We start from the raw sequence: 27,472 nt of genomic DNA on the forward strand, positions 1-27,472 counted from the left end.
CAACAGAGGTGATATAATCTCAATATTAAATTTTAAGGAACACCATTGGATTTTCGACTAAACATCGTCTCATCACATGGGTTAAATGAAAACATTAATTTGTTTTCACAAATTTAGTTATTGTTCTCATTCAGTTGATAGATATCTTCCTGCTGTCTGATCTGATTGATCCATTTATATTTAAAACTTGTAAATTTGGTAATGGAGGTGTACGCCATTTTTGTTGAAGATGAGTATGGACTGGACAGCATTTTCAAGAATGATTTCCGTGGACTAAATGCAAGTATTATATATGAAAATAGCTCACAAGTTATAGGTGATCCAGTTATGATCCATGATGTTTTTATGTTTTCTTGAATATGGAGAACTGTTCAACCATATTATCACACTGCCGCCCCTGAGGAAGAAGCAAAACACACTGTGTCGGGCACTCGAATTCAGCGTGTTGAAATTAGAGAAACAATTTATGGACAATTTTCATTAAGATAAGTACTGCAAGCTCTCCGTATTTGGAATATTTTAATTGCATTGATAGAAAAAAAAACAGTTTAAAACAATTGATTCTATTATGGCATTCGAGGTTTGATGAGAACAGTGATTAAAACCTGTAAGCAAGGTACAACTTGGTGTTCCAGTTTAAAATAACTTTGAAACAATATTAAACAAATGATACCATTCTACTAGATGAGGATCTCTTTATAATTCCTCCATTCATTGATGATATTCTGTGGTTCATTATATTTTTGCATTGTGTATCTACCATCAGGTTTTTTTTATGGTTAAGAATGTTGAACAAGCCAGGACAAGGAGCAGCGGGCAAAAAAATAGAGCAATATGTGTTAGAAAAATAATATATCAATATGAAATCATTAAAAAATTATATGAAAACATATTTGTAAACATATTTGTAGCTGTAACACATCACAGAGTTGCAATTGTAAAAAAATTAATAAATAAATAAACCAAATAAAGCATAATAGATAAAACCAACAGCAAACAAAAACTAGAAATTAGAATTAGAAAGATTCCCACATGGTTAGTTCTGGCAAGCTCCCAAAAATCCTTTTTTTGAATAATTAACAACAACATAAACATAATGTAGATGCATGCAGACACACACACACACACACACATATGCAGTCCAAAGCAGCTGACTGTCCAGAAGAATTCCTACCAGCCAAGGAAGTGAGTGATGTATTTCACCAAAGGAAACTTCTACTGGTGATATCTTTCAAAGAATGGAGAGGAATTCTAAAATTAAAGTCTTGAAAGTCCTTCAGTCACAGCAAAACTAGACTGTACACTGCCTGGAGTTCCAATGGTAGCAGGCAACATATAAATTCAAATAAATAAATAAGAATAATATGCAATAAAGAACCTGAGGATTCCTTACATTTCCTTAAATTGTTTCACTAATAGAAGTTCCCTTGGATATCCCAGTCAAGTCACTCGAGTGGGAACTCTCATAGAAAATTAGTTGCTTTGGATTGTGTGTGTCTACCATAGTTGTTGCATAGGAGGTGGATCCTTGGGCTGAGGTGGGGTTGCCACAACCCATAGGTGAGGGCCTACAGGTCCCCACCATCAGCAGGCAGAGTGGGCTGAAGCTGGAGGCCACTGGAGCTTCACCTGTACCAGCCCACGTTCCCCCTCGGGTTGAACCTTTGGGTGCCGGGGCCGGCAGGAGTTAGGTGGGCCTCAAGGTTAAGTGTAGGTAGTAGATGGTTCAGCCCAGAGACAGCAGATGGCATTGTCCTATTTGGACGGGATATGGAACAGAAACTCAAGTACCAAGGAATGAGAAGGAACTGAAGGTGCCTGAGCAGAGGAAGGCTGAATCCTTACTAGTCCGTGTCCAGAGGATAGGGTCAGAGGCGTCACTGTCAAGCTTGAATGGAGGCTAGCAGTACTTGGAAGGTGTAGCAAGCAATGTGGAACTCTGGACTAAAGAAAGTCTGATGTGAAGTCATTCGTAGCAATGGTCAAGGCACGGAGAAGGCAGGCGTGGTCAGACGTAGCAATGGTCAAGACATAGAGAAGGCAGGCATGGTCAGACATAGCAATGGTCAAGGCACAGAGAAGGCAGGTATGGTCAGACGTAGCAATGGTCAAGCATGGAGAAGGCAGGCATGGTCAGATGTAGCAATGGTCAAGGCACGGAGAAGGCAGGTGTGGTCAGACATAGCAATGGTCGAGGCTCAGAGAAGGCAGGCGTGGTCAGATGTAGCAGTAGTCAGGTTTGGAGAAGGCAGGCAAGGTCAGGCGTAGCAGTGGTTGGAACCAGGAAGTCAATCAGCACACAGACGAGACGAACACAAAACAGGAACCAGGAACTTGGAGAAACAGGAGCATGAAGCAAGGCTCACAGAGAAGCAATGAGTACGAGGAAACCTGGAACAGGAGACCAAGGAGACCTGTTGCATAGGCAACGCTGAGGAGCACGGCCTGAGCATTTATGCGCTGAAGGATCTGACATCAGTATCCGGGTCCACGGCCAGGTTTCCGCCGTGGGCCCTTTAAAGTTTTCACCGGTGTGCGCATGCGCACCTAGGGAGGGGGCGAGGCACTGCCGGTCGCGTCTCCGTGAACCCCGTGGAAAGGCCCGACGGATGGAGGCATCCTGGCTGGAGGTCCCGGGAAGCGGAGCAGGGTGGAAGCGCTGGCGGCCCACCGCCGCCAGCAACGAGGAGTTGGAGCCCGAAGCTTGTGTAGAGAGGTGAGAAGGCCACACTGCGGAGCTACCGCAGGCGGCGAGCGTAACAATAGTAAGAGTGCAATTTTCAAAATGCCTGTGTTTCTGAAAAGTGCATTTACCTGTGAAGTTTGCATCAATTTTCAAAGGAAAAATATGCAGGGACGTTTACTTAGAAAATTGCCCCAGGGAAAAAGTACCCTGACCTAATACTGCTCTGAGAACATCTCCACTATAATGCAAGTAAAATTAAGTGCCTAATGGAACTATGTGCAATTTTACCAACCTATAGGTGCAAGTTGGGCAATTTCCAATCAGTTGATTTATGAGCTTAAAATGCTTTTTACCTGTGCACTGCAGATCCCTTTGAAAATGGCCCTCCCTATGCCAATAGATAAACACTAACTAGTCCACCCAATCTGCCCAGATTGAGACTCTTTCTGTCTGGTTTTCTACCACTTGGGTAGATGGGAATTCCCATTGCCTAAACCAATACCAGCTCCCCCACCCCTTATCCTATGTCCCTGATTTGATCTCTCAACCTTGTTCCCACCTCCAGCTGTACTAGGTATCTCTTTATCTCATATTGACTACCCAGTACCCGCTTCCTCTCCACTCAGCATTTTACCATGGTGCTCTGTATCTTGTATCTGGGTGTACATATGTGTCTAGATTATGTTTTTATGCAGTTAATATTTTAAAAGATAGTTTTAGGGAGCTTTTGCTTGATGCAGGCAGCGTGCTGAAACATAGCTGTGGTAGGATCTTTTTAATTCTGATTTCTATTTAGCGTTTGCTGTCAGTTTTATGTGTTATATTATGTTTTGTTTAATTTGTTATATTACAGTATTTACAATTACAACTCTGATGTGAGTATTCATTATTTTTTTAATATTTCATATGATTTATTTATTATTTCATATTGATATATGATTATTTTTCCAGAGCCCATGATTGCAGGGTTCTGGAAGAGCCCTGGTTCATGGCACCAGGCCAAGTATACTTGCAGCAATGACTGGACTAGAGGAAGTTGGGAGGAGATATAAAATAAGGGAACAAATGAAGGTTTCTGGCACTAGATCCCAGCTCTAGTTCTGACTGAGCTGAAAGTCCAAAAGAGCAAGAGAAAACTGCCAGGTCAAAATAAAAATTCTCCCATTAAAGTCTGCAGCAAAACCATGACAAATTTCTCTTAAAGTCTTAGATCCCATGACACCATTAATCAAACCTGACCTCCAATGACAGAAACATACTTGGTAAGTTCAAATTTTCATTATTTTCTCCTTCTCTTCAGGTTTGCAATAACCTGGGGAGCTGCCACTGTCTGAAAGGTTGGACACCTCCAGACTGTAAAGAGAGAGGGGCAGGAGGCAGTATTGACAGCGGGCGGATGGCTGAGTACCACGGTGAGTAATAGTCAGACTTTGATGCCGAACACTTTGTACGTTCTTTTCTGTTGAGAAAAGATAGTGGTTCCACAGCTATCTTAAAAACAAATTACAGAAGCCAGAAGGCTGTTTCACTGTTGGTCACCAGCAATGAAAAATTAAGACTTAGGGGGTCATTTTCCAAAGGTATCGTACGCGAAAAGGGACTTTTCGCGTGCGATACCTAGATCGGGGCAGGTTCTGGGCATCGTCCACACCGGATGGGGAGGAGTCAGGGCGGCACCAGGACAGATGCCATGAAGACATCGCTGACGGCGAAAAGGTAAGAAGCCTTATCGCCATCAGTAATGCGGCCTTTCACGGTGGCGCTATTGGTTTGCGAAAGTCAGCAGTTATCACACCGTGTTGGTGAGATCGCTGCCGGCAGGCCCGCCCCCTGTTACTGCTGGATTTTCTAAGTTCTGCAAATTTAGAAAATCCAGGCCTTAAGTTGTGGAAAGCATGGCAAATCCTAAAATACTGGAGAAAAGTTTAATCCTAAACAGGAAATAAAACAATAAGTACATTGGTGAAAGGAGTGTGGTATATAGAAGTAGGGTGAAACCAGAGAGATATACTTCCACATACGATAAGAGTTGTATCAAGAGAGATGGTTCTTAAAGTTACAGAACATAAAATCCAGAGGCAGCAATCAGTAGACTTGACATTTACATGTGGTACCAGCCTACCATGGTCCGGACTATGAATTACCCCTATGCCTGGGGTGGGGAGCACCACATGAGATTATACTAACATGATTCATCATTGGGTTTGTAGCCTGAGTTGGGGATGAGACAGAGTCTGGTCACCCCAATACCACAATTCTGTGACCTTCCCAAACAATCTTTCACGTGTGGCACCACAGACTAGATAAAATCATCACACCAGAATAAAACAGTAATTAACCTTTTTACTAGTATTATGTAAAGAGTCAGAAATCTAACCAAAACATTAAATGGGAAAAGTACAGTAGTGAAGTATAATATATACTTGCAGTTTTCTTATTTTAAATTAAGCAATGCAGAAATAACACTGGGTATGGCCTGTTAGCCAGGGCAATCAACATACTTATATAGATAGTAAAAGAAAAAAATAAGGAGCATTAATAGAGAGAGGTTGGGGGAAAAGCTTTCAAAAATTGTCTTTACCCCTGAGTACTCAAAAAAGAGAGGGGGGAACAGATCCACTCCCATGTCATCAGTTTGTAAAAGGTGCACCCTGTCCCAAACTCAAAATTGTGTGGGGAAAAAAACAATCAAGTAAATGAAGAAGTCCATCTTGATAGTGGAGCTGGCTAGATGACAAACCAAATAGATAAGCACTGCAGTGTGTGAAAGGTCTCGCCAACCTGGAGAGCTTCCCCAAATGGTTTACTTGGTACTAAACAGAAAGCAGGTCTTGTTTCAGTCTCTTACAGAAAGACCAAGATCCATCAGCTTCTCATTCCCTGCCCTATCAAAAGTGGCTGTGGCAAGGGTTTATGCTTGACTTTGGCTGAAAGGCTGAAGCAGTTAAGATGAGATACTGAATTTGTAACAAAAGGCAATGAAATAAACCTTTTCTCTCCTCTGCTAAGATACTGTCTGTGCAAAGTTTAGATTATTTAACTCAGTCTCTGAGGAGGGTGATCCAGCCATGTGCTCCTGGGCCTGGATATCTCTGGAAATGAAGTCTCTCTGTCCCTTGTTGGGATTTTACATGTAGCTCGGCTATGAAGCAAGAACAACTGTCTGTCACTGTAGTTCCTCAGAGTGCAAACGTCTCTCTCTCCCTCTTGATAATTAGCTCTTCAGAAGAAGAAATGATTGCAGAGCTGCCAGATACACTCCTCTCTTCCTGGGTCATGGCTCCAACTCCTGACTGTCCCCACGCCCCTCACACATAGACAGAGCCAGACAAATTATACTTTTTCTTCCTTAAATTATCTCCCAGCATTCCTTTGGCTTCCTCCTCTGTTGGCTATGTAGTACTGTTCTCTGGGCAGGCTAGACAGTGCGTCCCTTTTCGCAACTTGTTAACACTGTGAGTGCTGGATGCTGGTTCTTGCAGAACATTTGTCATTCATAGGAGAGCACACAGGGGTTTTGCTGTATTTTTATATTCCTGTGGTGGCTTGCAGTCTCTGTAGGGCTGAAAAATACTTTTTGGCAAGTCCAAAATTCATCACTCATATCCAGACACAGCTCAGTCCACATTGTAAGGCTCCAACACATGATAAGCTCATGGGGGCAGGAAACTGGTTTAGGGTAGCTTACTATCTGTCTATCTATCTATTTATATCAAAACTGGACCTGCTTTAAAAAGAAACAAGAACCTTTTTAACAGTACTAAAGGGGTACTTTCCATGGAAAACATTTCTGGTTTAAACTGCTTGGACAATTTGTCAACAAAACATAGCATATTTAAACACTGAAGTAGAAATTTGATTGTTGGCGTGCAATATTAATATTATATGAATGTTACTTAATTTAATAATTTAATTTAAATATGTAAGAAGGCATTTTGTATTTTTTTAGATTGGTTTTATACTTATTAGATGTTTTCAATACATGAATGTTTTTTTATTTTGGTTAAAATAGTGTATTAATCTTTGATATTATGCATGAGTGTTCTTTTTTGATTTGAGATATTGACACATGAACACTTGGATAGTGCTGCTTCTGTCTATATCTAGCTTTTTTTTACTATCTGTCTAGCTATATGTGTGTGTGTGTGTGTGTGTGTGTGTGTGTGTGTGTGTGTGTGTGTGTGTGTGTGTATCTAATTTTTTTTTTTTTACCAGAAGACTTTAGAGAAGTCATTCATTGGTAATCACACACAAGATCTCAGTTTCACAAAATGTGAATTACCTAAACACATACTTGAAATTCTCCTGAATGCATTTTCAGGAATATATATCAAGGGTCCCCATAATTTTTCAAGGGAAGGGCCACATAGGGAATTTCAAAACAAGAGGGCTGGGAGTAGGGTCCCCCTTGGAATTTTTTGAGTGGGTGGGGGGGGGGGGGGAGCCTTTGATAATTTGAAAAACTGAGAAAGGAAGGGACTAGGTCTCCAGAGATGTGGCAGATAACACACCAATAATATGTCTAGATTTCCTGGAAAATGACAACCCTGCTCCCTGACTTCTCCTTCCCCTGCATCTACCTCACTGGAGATGGAGGTGCACCTACTCCCCCTTCCACTCACTCCCTTGCCTTCCTTCCCTTTCTCACTCAACCCCCCTTCCCTCACTCACCCTACTCCCATCCCCTCCTTTCCCTTTATCACCTTCCCTCATTCCCTTTCTTTGCTTCCCTTCCCTTCGCCTCCTTTCTATTTCTTACTTCCTCTCACCTACTCCTTTCCTTTCCCTCCCTCCCAGTATCCTCTCCTCTCCCTCTCATTCCCTCCCCTCCTTTCCCTTTCTCACCCTTCCTTTCCCTCCCTTCCCACACCTCATGCCATCCCCTCCCTCTTGTTCTTTCCCTTCCTTTCCCTCTACCCCTACTCCCCTCTCCTGTCCCCTACCTCCTCTCTTTCCATTTCCTTCTTCACCTCCACCCTCACACTTTACCCTTCCTTTCTCACATCCCCTCCTTTCCTTTGACTCTCATTCCCTCCCCTCCTTTCCCTTCCTTTTTCAAACCCCTGCTTCACTTCCTCCCTCCCTTTCCTTTCTTTACTCACCCACTGCCCGTTCAGTGCTGCGGGTCCCGGTGCTCTTCTCATGCTGACAGGGTCTGGCCTCCCCACCAGTGGCCTCTTTATCTCAGCACAGGTCTGGAGCTGTTCTCCCATTGGAGGTACCTGGACTCCCTTCCAGTTACTTCTTCATCCTGGCACTCTTCTCCCACTGGTGGCCTCCTCACCATGGCATCTTTTTTTCATTGGTGTGAGTCCAGGGCTCTTCTCCCTCTGGTGAGGCCTGGCTTTCCTGCCGACAGTGTCTATCATCAGCCTAGGTTCCAGGGTATCTTCTCCCTGCCAGCAGTAAGTTTAAAAAAATCTTCCAATTTCCCATGGGCTGAATCAGGCCACATGAAAAAAAACTATTGACAAAACACCCCTATCGCCCCTGCTGTCCTGTTTATGAAAAACCAAGCCACAAATACAGAACAGTCAAATATAGATCCCTAATGTCTCAATTCTTTGATAGGAAATTTTCAAATACCAAGGATAAATTCCACTTATAAATTGCATTTATTCTATTAATGGAAATATTATACAGAACCAAAAAAAAGTTATTATTACCACAAATAAATTTCACTTATAATTACAGATGTAAAGTGTAGCGCCCACACACATCCACATTCGCCCAATCATTCACTCTCACACCACAACCACCATGACCATTCGCTCATCACAAGGGACTCACACACAAATACAAAAATGCAAAAAGCCTCACATTAAAAACTGCTTGAAAAAATATAACCATATTCCAAAGTTCACTCCTAGGAGAGGAGAACTTCAAACAAAGCATTTAACTTATATTGATGTCCCCGGGAATACCGATGTTACTAGATGTCTGATGTATGATCTTCAATGTTCACATTTCAGTATGCAATAAGTAATGTTCTACTGGAAAATAGACTCTAATAGTAGATCCCAGATAAGTTTACCCTGTTATGCATAAAGGGATAGATTTTAAAAGATGCACGTGCACATGGATGCACGAGTTTTATAACATGTGCGCACCGTGCATGCATATTATAAAATCCATGGGCCATGCACATGCGTGCCGGATTTTTAATCCGCATGCCCATGTTCAGGCATCACGCTCAAGGGGGCCGAATTTTGTAAGGGTACGCACGGTGATGCAATTGGGCCTCCCCCAGTTCCCTCCCAGTCTGCTCCAATTAAGGAGCGGACTGGGAGAGAATTTCCCTAACCCTACCCTTCCTTCCTTTTCCCCTCTCCACCCCGACCCCTAATGCCTATCTAGCTACCCCTATTATTTTATTTTTTTACTTACTGCTCCTCGAGAGCAGAAGCAACTTATGCGCACCGGCCGGCTGCTGGCGTGCACTTTCCCAGGACAGCATAAAATGGTGCTGTGCTGGCCCGCCCTCCGCCTCTCCTTGCCCAGACCATGCCCCCGGTCTGCCTCTTTGAAGAGGCCCAGCACTTGTGCGTGTACCAGGTTTTATGTGCACAGGCCTTTGAAAATTTGGCCAAAAGGTTTTTATCTCTGCAGCAGCAACTAATTATGTAAACGGCTGAGGCTTTATTAGTATTTATTTATTTATTTATTTATTTATTTTATTTGAAGCTTTTATATACCGACATTCGTTTAGTAGCATCACATCGGTTTACAATTAACATAACATCTAGCAACGATGCATTACAAAAGAACAATTGAACTAATTAGAAAAATAACAAAACTAGTTACATCTAAAGAAAAGTTGCAAAGGTTAGAAAAGAACAAACTAGTTAAGTCAATGCTTAATTAAAATGTCAATGATTAATTAAAAGATTAAAACACATTTTACATAAAGTAAGTTAAAATACAAGTTGTAAACAATTTGCAAGGATATGCAAAATGATTAAATCTCATACTACATATTGTGAGATGAAAAACAAATTGAAAATATGAGCAGAAATTTGGTATATATAAGACAGGAGGGATTATCAAGATGAAGGGGTATAAGCTTGTTAAATCTAAGGAACAGGTGGGATATTTATATAGTTAAAGCATATAATAATTATTTCAGGATCAAAAATACAAGTTGAGCATTTGAGCAAAAAAATTGCAGTTATGTGAATTAGTAGGTAGAATGTTAAGGCATTGTCAATAAGTGGTAAGTTGCAGGTGGTAATTAGGGATATGCCTACTGCTATAATGAGGGTGAAGGATTGTTAGGTAAATACTTGTAGGAAAAGCCATGTTTTAAGTTTTTCTTTAAACTTTTTTGGTCATGATTCCTGACAGAGGTTAGGGGGCATATTGTTCCAGCATGTCAGCCCGGCTATAGACATGGCGCGTTCTCTAGTCGTGTTGAGTAGGGTATTTTTGTGAGAAGGTGTGTGTAATGTAAGCGTGTTGCGTTCTGGGTGGTCTGGCATGTTTGCAGAAGTGTAGAGCATTATTGAGCCAGTGCATGTTTTCAGTATGTAGAGTTTTGTGTATTAAAAACAATGTTTTGTATTTTATCCGTTGTGCAATGGGGAGCCAATGTAAATCTTTGAGGATGGGTGTGATGTGTTCAGATCTGCGGGTGTTGATAAGTATGGTTGGTAAGTATGGTGTAGATTTTAAAACATGCTCGCATGCAGGAATAAACGTGCGCAGGGCTGGACGCGTCGTGGGTGGCATGTATTTTGCAATGTTTGCGCATATATGCGTGAACTATGCAAAATACACGTATGTTTCACCCGTGACTTGTGCGCATCCGTTGTACATAGTAACTGTATTTGTGTGTGCCCCTGCGTGCGCTGCTATGCACGCATAAATTTGTGCTTGTGCCTGTGTGTGCCATACATTCGAGCACTTATGGTCGCTGGTTGCACACCAACGCGAGGGTGGGACTTCCTACTATTTTTTATTTTTTTTTTAATTTTTTATTTATGCTGATTTTAACAATCTTACATAGAAGAAAATAAACAATTGGTTACAGATTTTCCATACTGTTATCAATAATAACTGAGGTATACATCTCTAATCTGCAACAAGAAATGTAAGAGGTAATGCTCCAGGATTGAGAAAGAAATTTGAGCGGTTTAAGGAAAACAGGAATACCTTTTACAATTGAAAAAGGAAAAGACAAACCTAGATATATATATATATTTTTTTTCCTGCTTCGTTCCTGTTGCTAATTTTCACGGAGGGGAAGATTCAAGAAACTTTTTTAACTGTGTTATCTCAAAATAAACATATTTTTGACCATTTCTCCAAACTTCACACCTACATGGATATTTTACAATCATTTTCCCACCTTTACTTTCCACGTCTGTTCTTAATTCTAGGAATTTTTTTCTCCTTAATTGAGTTGTTCTGGAAAGATCTGGGTAAACCCAGATCTTTCCGCCATTTTGAATATTGGCAATACGGCCCGCATGCAGGAGGTCGCTCCCGGACCCCCCGCTGGACTTTTGGCAAGTCTTGTGGGGGTCAGGAGGCCCCCCCAAGCTGGCCAAAAGTCCCTGGGGGTCCAGCGGGGGTCTGGGAGCAATCTCCTGCACTCGTGACGTCGGGTGACAGGAACCAAAATGGCACCGGTGCTACCTTTGCCCTGTCATATGGTAAGGGTAAAGGGCCACCGGTGCCATTTCTTTTAACGCAGCCGTGGCTCGAGAGCGGGAGATCGCGCCAGGACCCCCCCCATTGGACCCTAGATAATTTAAAACATTTGGGGGGGCTTCGGGGGGTGGGGGATTTATTTTAAAGGGTCGGGGTGGGTTTTAGGGTGCCGGTTTTCCCGCCCTCCCCCGATTTACGATTTTTTACGATTTAAAAAAAACAAAAACAAGACGATCAGATTTCCCTCCCCCCCAGCCAAAATCGATCGTTAAGACGATCGATCACCCGATTCACATCCCTATTGTGTACAAAATAGCCATTTGGAACACTGCAGGATCTGGATTGCAAGGTCAGAGAGACGATCAACCCACTCCCCCACAAAGTAAGGCAGTCACATCCTCCACAATGTTAAAGAGTGGATGCAGAATACATATTCCTAAACCTAATTGTAATTAACTTGTGTAGGTAATTAATTTTCTGTACACATGCCGAAATGAAACAGCACGCACATGTGCACCAGCAATCTCAATTGCAATGCGCACAAATCAACCAGCATGCACATGTCAGCTATCAATTCTAATTGCAATATGCACAAATTGACCTGCATGCATATTTTGCCCATCAATGTTAATTGGCAGTGTGCACAAATCAGCCAGCGCGTACATGTTTCACATCAATTTTAATGGTCCGTGCGCAGATCGGACCCACCTGTGTGTATAATTTATGCAGGGAGGGGTGAAAATTACTCTGCCTACAAAAGTATATATTGCCCCACCCCCTGTCCAACTTGCATCATGCCTCAGGTATGTGGAGCTCTGATTTGCAAGCCCAACTTCTTGTTAGCTGAGGTGGACATGCTTGTTGAGCATGTCATGTGGTACCAGAAACTGCTGTATGCTCCCCAATCTAAGAGAGTGGGTGCCTACAGGAAGGAGCAGATCTGGAAGCGGATCAGGCATGCTATCAACTCAGTGATCCACCACAACTGTAGCATTGGGGAGCTGATGCACAAGTGGAGGGACCTGAGCAGATGTGTGAAGCAGAAGCAGGCCAGGAGGATTGCAGAGGGAGAAGGTAGCCACATCAGTTTCACTTTCTCTGAGCAGCTGGTACCCAGCACCTTATCTGAGGCAGTTGTGGGTCGAGTTGGCCAGCTAGACACCATGCAATATCTACGGCAGGAAGGTGAGCATTGTATTTTGCTTTTTAAAAGTAAGCTGTGCAGATATCCATCAAGCACTTTTTATAAGACAGTACAGCCTTCTTAAACCTACTGCCATAGTAAATGTGTTCATGTACAGTATGCAAAGCATTATTGGTAACATCTCTACCTGTCTGTATGTACACAGTATAGAGTACAGCAGTTTCTGTTAAGCTCTTTAATAAGAACATAAGAAAATGTCATACTGGGTCAGACCAAGGGTCCATCAAGCCCAGCATCCTGTTTCCAACAGTAGCCAATCCAGGTCATAAGAACCTGGCAAGTACCCAAAAACTAAGTCTATTCCATGTAACCATTGCTGATGGCAGTGGCTATTCTCTAAGTGAACTTAATAGCAGGTAATGGACTTCTCCTCCAAGAACTTATCCAATCCTTTTTTAAACACAGCTATACTAACTGCACTGACCACATCCCCTGGTAACAAATTCCAGAGTTTAATTGTGCGTTGAGTAAAAAAGAACTTTCTCCGATTAGTTTTAAATGTGCCCCATGCTAACTTCATGGAGTGCCCCCTAGTCTTTCTACTATCGGAAAGAGTAAATAACCGATTCACATCTACCCGTTCTAGACCTCTCATGATTTTAAACACCTCTATCATATCCCCCCTCAGTCGTCTCTTCTCCATGCTGAAAAGTCCTAACCTCTTTAGTCTTTCCTCGTAGGGAAGCTGTTCCATTCCCCTTATCATTTTGGTAGCCCTTCTCTGTACCTTCTCCATCGCAATTATATCTTTTATGAGATGCGGCGACCAGAACTGTACACAGTATTCAAGGTGCGGTCTCACCATGGAGAGCGATACAGAGGCATTATGACATTTTCCGTTTTATTCACCATTCCCTTTCTAATAATTCCCAACATTCTGTTTGCTTTTTTGACTGCCACAGCACACTGAACCGACGATTTCAATGTGTTATCCACTATGACACCTAGATCTCTTTCTTGGGTTGTAGCACCTAATATGGAACCCAACATTGTGTAATTATAGCATGGGTTATTTTTCCCTATATGCATTACCGTGCATTTATCCACATTAAATTTCATCTGCCATTTGGATGCCCAATTTTCCAGTCTCACAAGGTCTTCCTGCAATTTATCACAATCTGCTTGTGATTTAACTACTCTGAACAATTTTGTGTCATCTGCAAATTTGATTATCTCACTTGTCGTATTTCTTTCCAGATCATTTATAAATATATTGAAAAGTAAGGGTCCCAATACAGATCCCTGAGGCACTCCACTGTCCACTCCCTTCCACTGAGAAAATTGTCCATTTAATCCTACTCTCTGTTTCCTGTCTTTTAGCCAGTTTGCAATCCACGAAAGGACATCGCCACCTATCCCATGACTTTTTACTTTTCCTAGAAGCCTCTCATGAGGAACTTTGTCAAACGCTTTCTGAAAATCCAAGTATACTACATCTACCGGTTCACCTTTATCCACATGTTTATTAACTCCTTCAAAAAAGTGAAGCAGATTTGTGAGGCAAGACTTGCCTTGGGTAAAGCCATGCTGACTTTGTTCCATTAAACCATGTCTTTCTATATGTTCTATGATTTTGATGTTTAGAACACTTTCCACTATTTTTCCTGGCACTGAAGTGAGGCTAACCGGTCTGTAGTTTCCCGGATCACCCCTGGAGCCCTTTTTAAATATTGGGGTTACATAGCCTGTATATTGGGGTTGCATAGCCTGTATATGAACAGAAGGGACAGGTTTTTTTCAAACTACCGTATTTTTCGCTCCATGAGACGCACCTGACCATAAGACGCACCTAGGATTCAGAGGGGGAAAATTTAAAAAAAAAAAATTGTGCTAAACCGGCTCTGTCCTCGCGAGTCTGTGCATCTTATGGAGCAAATTAGGGGAGTGCATAACATTTTTTTTCTCCCCATTTTCTTTTCTGGTCTGGGGAGGGCCATTTCGGTCCATTACCCAGATCAGAAAACTTTTGTCTTTCTAATTCTGTGGGAATCCCCCCCCCCAAAAAAAACCATCCCAACCCTTTAAATTAATTAACAACCCCCCACCCTCCTGAACCCCCAAGATCTGCCAAATTAATTAAATACAACCCCCACCCTCCTGACCCCTCCCCAAGATCTTCCAAATTAATTACAACCCCCCCACCCTCTGACCCCCCCAAGACCTGCCAGATTAATTAAATACAACCCCCCACCCTCCTGACCCCCCCAAGACCTGCCAAATTAATTAAATACAACCCCCACCCTCCTGACCCCTCCCCAAGATTTTCCAAATTAATTTATTACAACCCCCCACCCTCCTGACTCCCCCAAGACCTGCCAAAAGTCCCTGGTGGTCCAGCGGGGGTCCAGGAGCGGTCCGGGAGTGATCTCCTGGGTTTGGGCCGTAGGCTGCCAGCAATCAAAATGGCGCCGACAGCCCTTTGCCCTTACTATGTCACTGGGGTCGACCAATGGCAGTGGTAGCCCCTGTGACATAGTAAGGGAAAGGGCCGTCGGCTGCCAGTAATCAAAATGGCGCCGACGGCCCTTTGCCTTACTATGTCACTGGGGTCGACACTGCCACAGTGTCCAAGGGTCCACCCAAAACCTTACAAACAATAACACACATGTGTATGAAGAAATGTTGTTAGCTATAGTACACTTTTGTTTTTATGGCCAAATAAAGTAGAATATTTAAAGTGTAGTTGCATAGCCTGTATATTAAAAAGCATAAGGGATGTTCTTTGTTGGGGCCTATTTCCTCTGCCAGTTTCCACCTCACAAATTCCCCAACGGATAGGAAATGTATGTGGCCACAATAAGAAACTTCCATGCCAATGGCAGATATAATATCTATTGTGTGTTTTTCTCTGTGCTTTCCTACAGCTAAAGTGAAAAGGCAGCCTTATAAAGGAGCCTGCAAAAACAGGATGGTTGAAAGCATGTGTGTAAAATGTGTATGGAGGTACAAGCAGGGCCCCAAGGTTTCAAAAAGTGAGGATGTAATATCCAGGGGTGGATTGTGGGAAAATAGTGGCCCGGGGGATTTTTCTCCATACTGGCCCATGGGTACCCAATTACACATACAATTTGGCGAGTCACCAAATACAGAATAAAGGGACCATAAAATATACACAGAAATGCACAGACAAACTAAACTGGAAATCACAAGAAGTTTGACTATTTGTAATGCAGCAATGGAAAAACAGAAAATACCATCATTCCTCATAAAACATCAAACAATAAAATCAAGAAGTATAAAACATCAAATAGGAAAATCATACTAAAATATATATTTCAAAACTGCTGATGAATAGAACCTCCAGTAATTTAACTCATATACAAATTTTAGAAAATTTCCGTACCACCAATAAAATATTTCAAAACAGCACATATATCAAATAACATTCAATAATTAAAACTAATAAGGATTTTAAAAAGCCCCTGCTGTCCCCTTCTGTGGGAGCTCTTGATTTCCAGTCACCCTGATATTGTCGAGGATTAGTAGGTTATCCTCTCTCTCTCACACATACACTGTCACATACATACACATTCATGCTCTTATATCCACCATAACCTCTCACTCTCACTGACACTGACAGGCTCTAAGACACTCTCTCCCCCTCGACACCCCCCCCCCCCCCAAATACATAAACTCTTACTCCTTTGGATTTTCTCATACACACTCATGCTCTCACACTCCCTCACACTGGCTCCCTCACGAACACACACACACACCTAGGCAAGCTTCCAGTCATTCTCACACACACTGACCCCCAGGCAGGCACCCATGCATTCACACACATACACCCCCAGGCAGAGTCCCATTCATTAATACATGCACACACAGTAAAGGCAGACCCCCCTCTCTTTCTTTTGCCAGCAACCTTGGAACCTCTCTCATTCCTCTGCTGCCCCTGTCACTGCTGCCACATGGCTATTGGGGAGGCGCCGATTGCTGCTACTGACACTGAAGCTCATTCTGCTGCCTCCTCTGTGCAGGCCATGTGGGCTTCCACTTTCTCCATGCTGATCTCGTACATTGTGAGATCCGCATAGAGAAAGTGCTACTCTTGTATATTCCCAAAGATTACATGTGCCAATCACTAAAAAGTAATTTTTTTTTTTTACCTTTGCTGTCTGATCTTAGTTTTCTAATTGGTTGGTCACAGGCTTTTTTTTTCCCACCTTCCCTGTCTTATTTTTTCCACCTTCCCTTCTTATTTTTTTGCCAATTCCTTTTATATTGTCTTTTTTTCTATTTCTTTTCTCTCCATCTTCTTCCCTCAGACACACAGTCAAGTTCTCATTCTCACATGCATTTCTCTCTCACACACACTCACAGGGTCTCACTCTCATATGCTCTCTCTCTCATACAATCATTCATAGACACAGTCTCTCACTGGCACATGCTGTCTCACTCTCACACACCCAGGCTCTCTCTCACTCCCACATGCTGTCTTGCTCAAGCACAGGCTCTCACTGTCACATGCTCTCTCTCATACAATTATTCATACACACAGGCTCTCACTGTCACCTGCTGTCTGACTCTCACACACTCAGGCTCTCTCTCACTCCCACATGCTGTCTTGCTCAAGCACAGGCTCTCACTGTCACATGCTCTCTCTCAATCATTCATACTCACAGGCTCTCACTGTCACATGCTGTCTGATTCTCACTCACCCAGGCTCTCTCTCACTCCCACATGCTGTCTTGCTCAAGCACAGGCTCACTGTCACATGCTCTCTCTCATACAATCATTCATACACACAGAGGCTCTCACATGCTGTCTCTTGCAAACATTCAGGTCCTCACTACCACACACAGTCTCTCAACTCATCTCATACACACCCTCTACAGACCCTCAGCCTCTCTCTCACCTCTGGGCCTCCTCTTCACGGGTCACTGCAGGATGGGCTCTGCAGTGGCCCTGATCTTCTCGGGCTGCAGCAGCCCTGCTACCGGGCCTCTTCCTCTTCTCGGGCCGCTGCGACTTGGGATTCGCAGCGGCTGCTCCTCTTCTGCACGCACTGATGCTCCTCCTCCTTCCTGCCCAAGCGGCTCCGGCAACTTTTACTTCCGGGGTCGCGCAGGCAGAAACGAGGAGGAGCATTAGCGCGTTTAAACAAGATCTTTTTCTTCGGGCCGTGGTGACATGAGCTCCACCACGGCCCTGGCGATCTGCCTGCTATACGCGTGTCGCTGCTCAGCCGCCAGTGGGATGAGGTCCACTTGCGGCCGCATGAGCTGCCCTGCGCCTGGGGGCATTGGCTCCCCTCGGGACACCACTGCTCGCGGCGCCCTAGGCCCAGGCCTAGTGCTTCCACCGGCCCTGGCATCCGCTCTCAGAGAAATGTCACGTGATTGGGGTGACCGGCCCACCAGGGCATGCCCGAAGCCCCAATAGGCCAATCTGCCCCTGGTAATATCTCCTACCCATGTGTTCTTCAAGGCAGGGGTTGTGCAAATGTTGTTGTGGTGCCCGGCAGCGGTTGGCACCGGCCAGTCTCCTACCTGCTCCTCTCACCCAGCATGGTCTGCTCTGCTCCACTCCGCGGCAGGCCAATTGCGGCCTGCCGCATGGCTGCGACAGCGTCCTCCTTCCAGGCAGCAGGGGGGGCTCTCCCTAGGCGTGCGCATGGGAGGCTCCGCCCTTTAAAGGGGCTGCGGCGGGAAAACTAAGCTCAGCCCCAGAAGATGACATCACCTAGGAGGGATATTTAAACCCCACAGCTACACACTGAAGTTGCTTTTGCAACAGGTCTTCTCTGCGGAGTGTTAACTGCTGTTCCTGTGATCCTGTGTTCCAGTTCCTGCCTGTTGTGTCCGTCGGTGCTAGACGGCTTCGCCCCGTTTGCCTCACCTTATTCTCGGCTCCTCCCGCTTACCTAGGAAAGATGGCTACTGCCGCGTCTACAAGCCGACCTCTCCGGCGTCCCTGGAACGGCTATGGTGCAGCCTCCCGCCATGCTCCTCCCAGGTACCTACTAGGGTGTGCGCGCGCCACCCACGTCTTTATTACAACCTTGGCGCGAACCTCGGGGGCATTCCCCCATGCTGACGTCACGCCATCCGGGTATATAACCTATTCTAATTTGCTAGCTCATTGAGTTATCAAGGACTCGAATCCGTTCCTGTCTATGCTACTCTGCTGCTTCTGTGCTACCGCTGGAAGCTCTCTCTCTGCCCTTCGGGGTAACTACTAACTGGGTACCCGCTCCTCGGGGGCCCTCTGCTTTATTTCAGGTGCCTTACAGGGAACAGGTACTCGCTCCTTGAGGGCCTGATCTCTCTGCCTCGGTGCCTGTACTTCTTCAACCTGGTGGAATCATATCTACAGCAAATACCTAGTGAGTCTATCTCATCCACAGTACTTCCTTGCTGGAAAACCTGCTTTGGAACCTTCCAATACCAACGGGGTGAGAAGGGCTCCCTCTGCTGAGGTCCCTGAGACTGCTACTACCAGACTGCCTCACTACTGCCATCTCTGGTGGTACTCTTCCAAGCTGTATAATAAAGAACTAACTGTGTTTGTGTGTTCTGAGTCTAGCCTAGTACTGTGGCTCCTCACGGGGCTCCTCCGCATGGGCGTGGTCATCTCCCACAGTACCCAAGGATCCACCCAAACACCACTTAACCATAACACTGCCCTGTTCCAGTTCCTGCCTTCCTATCCGTGCCTTGTTCCTGCTTCCAAGCCTCATCCCTGCTCCAGTATCCAGTCCTCGGCTTGATCTCCAGGTTTGACCTCGGCTTGTCTTCTCGTCTCTGCTTGTCTGCTGCCTGTCTTGACCCCTGGCTTGTTTCTCCATTCCGGTTGTCTGATGCCTGCCCCGGATCTTCTGCCTGTACTCCGTTTCCGTTTCTTTGATGACAGAGACAGGGTCAGCAGACCCGGACTGCTGACCCTGTCTCTGTCATCCATTTCACCTGCTACACTGAGGCACCCGCACCTAACTCCTGCCGGCCCCGGCACCCAATGGCTCAACCTGCGGGGAACAAGGGATGGTATAGGTGAAGGTCCTGCTGGGTTGTCCTCACCAGCACCACCTCCCAGAGACGAGTTCCATTGGAGGCAATAGAAACATAGAAACATAGAAACATAGAAATGACGGCAGAAGAAGACCGAATGGCCCATCCAGTCTGCCCAGCAAGCCTCACACATTTTTTCTCTCATTCTTATCTGTTACTCTTAGCTCCTTGTTCTATTCCCCTTCCACCCCCACCATTAATGTAGAGAGCAGTGATGGAGCTGCATGCAAGTGAAATATCTAGCTTGATTAGTTAGGGGTAGTAGGGGCAGTAACCGCTGCGATAAGCAAGCTACACCCATGCTTATTTGTTTTACCTAGACTATGTTGTACAGCTCTTGTTGGTTTTTTTTTTCTTCTCAATCCCTCAGTGGTGACCACCACTTGCTCCGGCTCAAGGGTCCACAACCGCAACAGTTTGCAAAGGCCATGGACCTGGTGGACTTGTCTGACCTCCAGGCTATTCTGGGCCTGGCCCAACAACTGCAGCAGCAGCAGTGTCTGGAAGTCTTGTCCGCCTCAGTGGAGAGCCTGGCTAGTCGCCTAGAGTCTGCTTCTGGGTCCGGGGCTGCTGCTCCTCCCCCTGTGGTTCCTGTTGCACCATTTTCTTTGCCACATATGCCTGCTCCACCTCATTTTGCTGGGGAGCCAAAGCAGTGCCGAAGGTTTTTGAATCACTGCTTTATAAGGTTCTCTCTCCAGGCTTTGCAGTTCCCCGCCTGACCAAGTTAAAACATCGTTCATCCTGTCCTTACTGGATGGCAAGGCTTTGGCCTGGGTGTCCCCACTGTGGGAGCGTGGAGATTCCATTCTCAGAGACCTGTCCCGGTTCGTTCAGACCTTCCACCAAGTGTTTGATGAGCCAGGCTGCCAGTGCACTGCCTCTGAATTGCTTCACCTCCACCAAGGTTTGCATACGCTGGCCGAGTTTACAGTAGAGTTCTGCACCTTGGCGCCCGAACTGGGATGGCGTGAGGAAGGTTTACACAGTATCTTCCTCGAGGTTCTGTCCTCACATATTAAGGATGAGCTGGCCTCTCGGGAACTCCCGGACAAACTCGAGCCTCTCATTGAACTGGCAGGTCGGATTGATCGGCGATTGCAGCAGCGGGCAAAGGAATTAAAGCCAGTCTGTCACACAGTTCCTCTGGCTCCGTCTTTCTCTCGCCCGTTGGTCTCTCCAGCAGCTCCTATGGCTTTGCCGGAATGCGGGGAGGAGCCTATGCAGCTAGGCCATAGTCGTCTGACTGCAGAGGAGAAACAGCGCCACAGAACTCTTGGACTGTGTCTCTACTGCGTGGGTAAGGGTCATCTATTGGTCCAATGCTCCGAGCATCTGGGAAACTCTTGGGCCTAGGTGTCACTGGGGAGCTGACCCTAGGCTGCATCAACCCCGCTCCTCAATGTACAGTTCCTGTTACGCTTCAATTCTCCGGAGGATCTTTCACAACACTGGCTTTCAACAACTCTGGTTCTGGTGGGAACTTCATTTTAGCCAAATTGGTTCACCAATTGCCGGTGATATCTCGTACCCCACCGTTGCTGGTCTCATCCATCCAGGGTGACCCAATTCCTGGATGATTTACTCTCTGCACTGCTCCAGTAACCCTCCATTCCGGGGTTCTCCACAAAGACGAGGTGTCCTTTTTTATCCTGGAGAAATCCATTCACCCGGTGGTCCTAGGTCTTCCTTGGCTACAGAAAAGCTCGACTGGAGGACTCTACAGATCACGGCCTGGACAGAGGCTTCATTCACCCATCTTCTTCTCCAGCTCATTAAGCTCCTACATTGATTACAGGGGACTCAATGCTATTGTTATATTCTGTGTGTCTTGAACTGTAGTGGGCCCCTGGGTTGAGGCAGTGTAGACTCCACCCACAGGGAAGAGCCCTGTGGGCACTTGCCTCAACTTGCAGAGTCTCAGCAGTAACGAGAACAGAGGTGAGCAAACTTTATTATACTGCAATAGATGATCCGAGGAGCGGATCATAGAGTAGTCCTGAGTAGGAGATCTGTACGCTGGTCAGTCGTAGAGAATTCCGCAGTGTAGAGATGATCGGTGTCTACCTTATCTAGGCGTAGCTTGTGCTGGCAACTCCGGTAGTGGTCTGCAGCGCGGGGTAAGCCGGAAGTGATGGTACTATAGCACAAGACAGGATGGTCCTGGTAGTGGCCCGCAAGCGGGGTACGCTGAGGATCTATGCTACAAAGGTAGAGGCGTGGACTGTACTCACACCGAGAGTAGATATATAGGTGATGATCAGGCACTGAAGAAATCCTGGAACTGGCACACCAAGGAGATCTGAGGATGCAAACAGGAACTACTCTGGAACAAGAGTAAATAGAGAGAATGGCTCTCTGAGGAGCGGATAGCCTTGAATGCGGAAGGCCCCCAAGGAGCGCGTACTCAGGTCACTCAGCAGGACAGCGGAACAAAGACCCAGGAGGTCAGAAAAGCAGGAATCCTTGCTAACTTGTATTGCAAGAAGTCAGCGGTTTAAGTATGATAAGCGTGTGATGTCATGCAGTGGGATGCCCCCGAGGTTCTCGCCATGACGCGTTCAAGAAGGGGGCAGGTGTGTGCCTAGGTAACCCCAGATGAAAGATGGCTGCTGGGAGTACCCACGCCATCCTGGACACGCCATGAGGAAGCGGAGGCCGCATCCTCCCGAGACTTGGAGCTGAGCAGAGAGAGAACGTGAGCAACAAAGGTCACAGCTGCCTGCGACCAACGGGCGCAACAGCTATCACCTGCAGGGATCGCTATCCACTACCTCTGAATCCCAAGCTTTTGGGCCGCCTCCACGGAGCCAGAGTATTTACTAAACTGGACCTGTGTGGGGCCTACAATTTGGTCCAGATAAAACCTGGAGACGAATGGAAGACCGCATTTAACACGTGTGACGGTCATTACGAGTATCTTGTAATGCCATTCGGACTGTGCAACGCGCCCGCAGTCTTCAAAATTTAATGAATGAAGGATTTTGGGGACATGCTACATAAGGGAGTAATTGTTTTACCTTGATGACGTCCTAATCTACTCCAAGGATCTAACTACACATCATTCTGACGTCTGTCGGGTTCTCCAGTGCCTAAGGGAGAACCGCTTATTTGCAAAACTTGAAAAGTGCCTTTTTGAGCAACAGTCACTACCTGTTTTGGGCCTTATTGTCTCCACCACCAGCTTCCGAATGGACCCAGATAAGCTAGTCAGCATCCGGGAGTGGCCACAACCGGTGGGATTTCACTCACTCCAACGATTTCTTGGCTTTGCCAACTTCTACAGAAATTTCATCCCTCGTTACTCCCACATCGTGGCACCGTTAACAGCTTTGACTAAGAAGGGTTCTGACCCTAGGCATTGGCCCATTGAAGCTGTTCAAGCTTTCGAGGAACTCAAAAAATCTTTCCTACAAGAGCCATGTCTCCACCATCCAGATCCGACTTGGCCATTCATTGAGGAGGTAGATGCCTCCGACATCGCCATAGGGGCGGGTTCTTAGTCAGCATTCCAGCCAAGGGACACTACTCCCTTGCTCCTATTTCTCTCGCAAGTATTCCTCCGGCAGAAAAGAACTATGGGATTGGAGACAAGGAGCTGCTGGCCACAAAAATGGCTTTTGAAGAGTGGAGACAATAGCTGGAGGGGGGCGTAACATCCTATCACAGTCTACACGGACCACAAAAATTTTAGGGTATCTCAGCAAGGCACAGCGTCTGAACCCACACCAGGCCCACTGGTCCTTGTTTTTCAGCTGCTTTAACTTTATTCTACGCTACCGCCCTGCAACAAAACATGCCCGAGCAGATGCCCTCTGTAGACTTCATGAAGCTGAGGACACTCAAGATTCACCCTGCTACAGGTTCTACTAGCCATTACGGATACCGTGCCACCAGGGAAGACTGTGGTTCCACTTCACCTTTGACCCAAGACAGCGGTAGCCCCTGTGACATAGTAAGGGTAAAGGGCCGTCGGTGCCATTTTGATTACTGGCAGCCGACGGCCCTTTGCCCTTACTATGTCACAGGTGCTACCGCTGCCATTGGTCGACCCCAGTGACATAGTAAGGGCAAAGGGCCGTCGGCGCAAGTCCAGGAAATCGTTCCCGGACTGCTCCTGGACCCCCGCTGGACCACCAGGGACTTTTGGCAGGTCTTGGAGGGGTCAGGAGGGTGGGGGTTGTATTTAATTAATTTGGCAGGTCTTGGAGGGGTCAGGAGGGTGGGGGGTTGTATTTTAATTAATTTGGCAGGTCTTGGAGGGGTCAGGAGGGTGGGGGTTGTATTTAATTAATTTGGCAGGTCTTGGGGGGGGGGGGGGGGTCAGGAGGGTGGGGGAAGCTGAGGAATTAGTTTTAAAGGGTCGGGTGGGTTTTTTGTTTATCGGGCTCGGGCGCAGCCGATAAACAAAAAAACCTGATTGGGGCCGGACGAAAAAAAAAAACACGATGTGAATCGGAACCGGAATTTGAACCAATTCCGGTTCCGATTCACATCTCTATTACCGGTACCTCCTTCTCTGCCTCTCAGATCTCGCACATGCACATCTGCGCCACTTCACTGCAGTCCTCAGGAGCGAGATCTGAGAGGCAGAGAAGGAGGTACCGGTAATAGGATACAAGGGTGGGCCAGAGGGATGCGTTACCACTCTGATAGTCTTGGAGACAGGGAGGGCTGGGCAAGCAGGGAGAGCTGACCAATCCAAGCAGGAACCAGCCAATCCAAGCAGGATTGGTCAGCTGACCAATCCAAGCAGGAACCAGCCAATCGCCGGTAAGGTACATCGCTTGCCGTGATTGGCTGGTTGTTGTATACTGGGTACCACATACAGTATGGTTATGTAGTGACACAGAAGGGTAGTCTTATACAGCAAGTATGTCCCAAACTTTATATTTTAACTGGAAAAGTTGGGGGTCGTCTTATACGCCCAGTCGTCTTATACGCCGGAAAATACGGTATTTGTATACATTGTATCTAAGGAGCGACTGGCAAACACCTCTGCAGTTTTTCTCCATTGAAATACCCAAATGGAACTTTACAACATGGTCATCTATTAATAAAGCCTCGGGCGTTTACATAAAATGTTGCTGTTGCAGAGATAAAAGCCTTTCAGTTTATACAACGACATTCCTGCCAGTATAGTGATAAATCCTTGGGTATTGATATCAAAATTTGTTGCCAGTGCAAAGACTTCTACAAGATGGTTGTCATTTCCTGCTCTTGAGTTATATGCATAACATGGTAAAATTATCTGGGATCTACTATTGGAGATTATTTTCCATTGGAGTGGAGCACAGGAGGAGACAGAGGCTAGCTGGAGCTTCACCACTGGAAGCCCGCGGTCCCCCCGGGTGGAGCCTTGGGGACCCGGGCCACTTGTACTTAGGTGGACCTCGCAGGGTCTCCCAGAAAGGAAGTTCAAAGGTGTGCCCACCAGGATCAAGAGTGCGCAGTCAACTTCAAGGAGGACCATAGAAGGCCAGAACAGTGTCTGAGATGACAAGGCTAGGAGCAGGGCCAGAATCAAGGAGGCAGGGTCAGTAATAGCAGAGGTCAAGTTCAAAGGTCAGTCCGAGAGTAGTCAGCCAAAGCAGAGGTCAGGTTCCAGAGGTCAGATGTGATCAAGTAGACAGGCAGAGGTCAGTATCCAGGCAGCGATCAGCGTAGTCAAGAACAGGCAGAGGTCAGTACCAGCGAGTCAGTCCAAGAGGACTGAGGGGACATAGGACCAGATGGATGCTGGAACAGAAGGACGCTGGAAGAGACGGACACTGGAACATGACTGGAATGAGACTGGAACAAGACTGGAACAGGCAATGAGACACAAAGCTAAACTAGTACACACACGGTGTCGACCCGATTACCAAGGCAAGGAAGTGCAGGCAGGCAGGCAGGCACTTCCTTTAATATTGCATTCAATCAGGGTGCGCTGCGGAGAGTTAATGGTTGATTGTTTTCTGGAATTATTATAACATGTTTTTTTTTTAATTTACTCTTTATTAATTTTTTTAATTCAACAAAGCATTGTTACACGCCTTAAATTTAGGCAGGACTTACTTAATATTTCCAAAACATAATAAATCAAATTTTTTACATACACACTTTCCATAATTCTGCAAATTGTTCATAGTTCATTTAAAGCAACATCTATTTTCACTTTTCCTTGCCTATTTTACTATGCAATTGGAGGAGAACAAAACTAAAAATAGGAGCAATTCTCTATACACTTAAATTTCCACAAGGGAAAAAAAAAGAGAGTAGCAGAATATTTAGACTACGCCATTATTATTAAACGGAGCACTTTCGTCTTGATTTTGAGTTCTTGCGTTCAGGAAAGATAACAATTGATCAGGTTCAGTAAATACAAACCTATCATTACCCATATTTAGTACACATCTACATGGATACTTTATCACAACTTTCGCTCCTAACTGGCGAGCTCTAGTATATAAAGAGAGAAACGTTTTTCTGCGCAATTGAGTTGTTCTAATAATGTCCGGGTAAATCCAAATTTTTTCCCCCATATATGGCTTAATCCTATTACAAAAAAATCTCCTTAACACCATATCTCTTTCAGCGGATATCAAAAATTTAATCAGCAGGACACCTCTCTTTTCAACTTGCTCCTCTTGAGTAGTCTCTAGAAATCCAGTCAAGTTTTCAAGTGGGGATAATGATTCTGGATTCTCCCTCTGATTTTCAGTACCCTCCATCTCTCCTCCACTTCTCCTTTCTGGACTAAATAGGAAATAAGCTTGCTGAATTGTAGGCTGTTCACCACTGGAAAAGTTCAATATCTCTTGGAAATATTTTTTAAGCTGCTCCTTGGGGGATATCAATTTGCACTTAGGGAAATTAATTATTCTCAGATTGTTATATCTGAGATTATTTTCCAGATTTTCCACTCTCTTTTCCAGTCTGGAATCCCCTTGAATCAAACTCGTTTGTATTTCTTTAATTTGATGAATTTGAGTATCCATTTCCTGAATTTTAACAGTATTTGCAAGGACTACTGGATTAACCGAATTAAATTGTTCTTGAGAATCCTTAATAGCAGTTGTTAAGGTAATAATTGCATTTTCTAAAGTTGATAATCCATTCCATAAAATTTCTAAAGTTACCTTTTCAGGCGTTTTTAGAAGTTTTGAATCAGGTAGTTTTACCGGTGTACTCTTCACTGTAATATTCAAGACTCTCTGCTCCGTTTGGCTCCTTTCACGAGCGGTTACCACCGGCAGCAAGCTGCCCTCACCGCTCATTCTCCCGATGTTCAATTCCCTCAAGGTGGCTAAGGACCCCTCGCCTTGGGTTTGCCCTGTCGCGCCTGCACCGAGATCCACCTCGACAGTTTCCTCCTCACAGTGCAACTTCGGCTCTGGGGGTTCCACCGGCTCGTGCATTCTGACAAGGGCAGGAGGAGAAGGAGTCTCCGGCGCCCCAGGACTCAGGGATGTTTCGTCGAAGAACACAGAGGTTTGCTCCCCCTCTTGTGCTACAGCCGACCCTCCTGGGGATTCATCTGCTGCGGAAAAGAATTCCCGAATCTTCGTTTGTACTGGGGTAGGTTTGAGTGGGGTCGGGGTACCCTCCTTCAGCCTCCCCTTTCTTTTAGTATGGGGCATTTAGGCAGTTTTGCAATAAAAACGAAGATTAGTCAGGAGCTCAGTTAACCGCGTCCTCTCTCATCGCCGCCATTTTGTTCTCTATTATAACATGTTTGACTGGACTCTAGCATAGTTACCATACAACAACTAAATGTATAGTGTTAAGTTAAAATACTAATTTGATTGTTGGAAAAAGCACTTAATACTGTTAAAGTTTAGAACTTGAAAGGACACTGGCAATTAAGGATTAACAGCAGAGATGATTACCAGTGAGAGAAAAAAGGTCGAGCCAGTGTGGGTAAATGCTGAGAAGTGC

The 27,472-nt window shown here is 45.4% G+C and overlaps 1 protein-coding gene across 3 annotated transcripts in view; it reads left to right on the forward strand.

Annotated features, from left to right (window-relative positions):
* LOC115092750 (disintegrin and metalloproteinase domain-containing protein 9-like) overlaps positions 1-27,472 on the forward strand; it is a 384,934-nt gene that overhangs the window by 326,109 nt on the left and 31,353 nt on the right. For all 3 annotated transcript variants that reach the window (XM_029604043.1, XM_029604042.1, XM_029604044.1), the window contains one exon: positions 3,987-4,098. In XM_029604043.1, the coding sequence (XP_029459903.1) occupies positions 3,987-4,098 (112 nt within the window). The remainder of the gene's footprint in view (positions 1-3,986; positions 4,099-27,472) is intronic.

This window comes from Rhinatrema bivittatum, chromosome 5 (assembly GCF_901001135.1).
Source record: "Rhinatrema bivittatum chromosome 5, aRhiBiv1.1, whole genome shotgun sequence".
In the NCBI taxonomy this organism is placed as follows: domain Eukaryota; kingdom Metazoa; phylum Chordata; class Amphibia; order Gymnophiona; family Rhinatrematidae; genus Rhinatrema; species Rhinatrema bivittatum.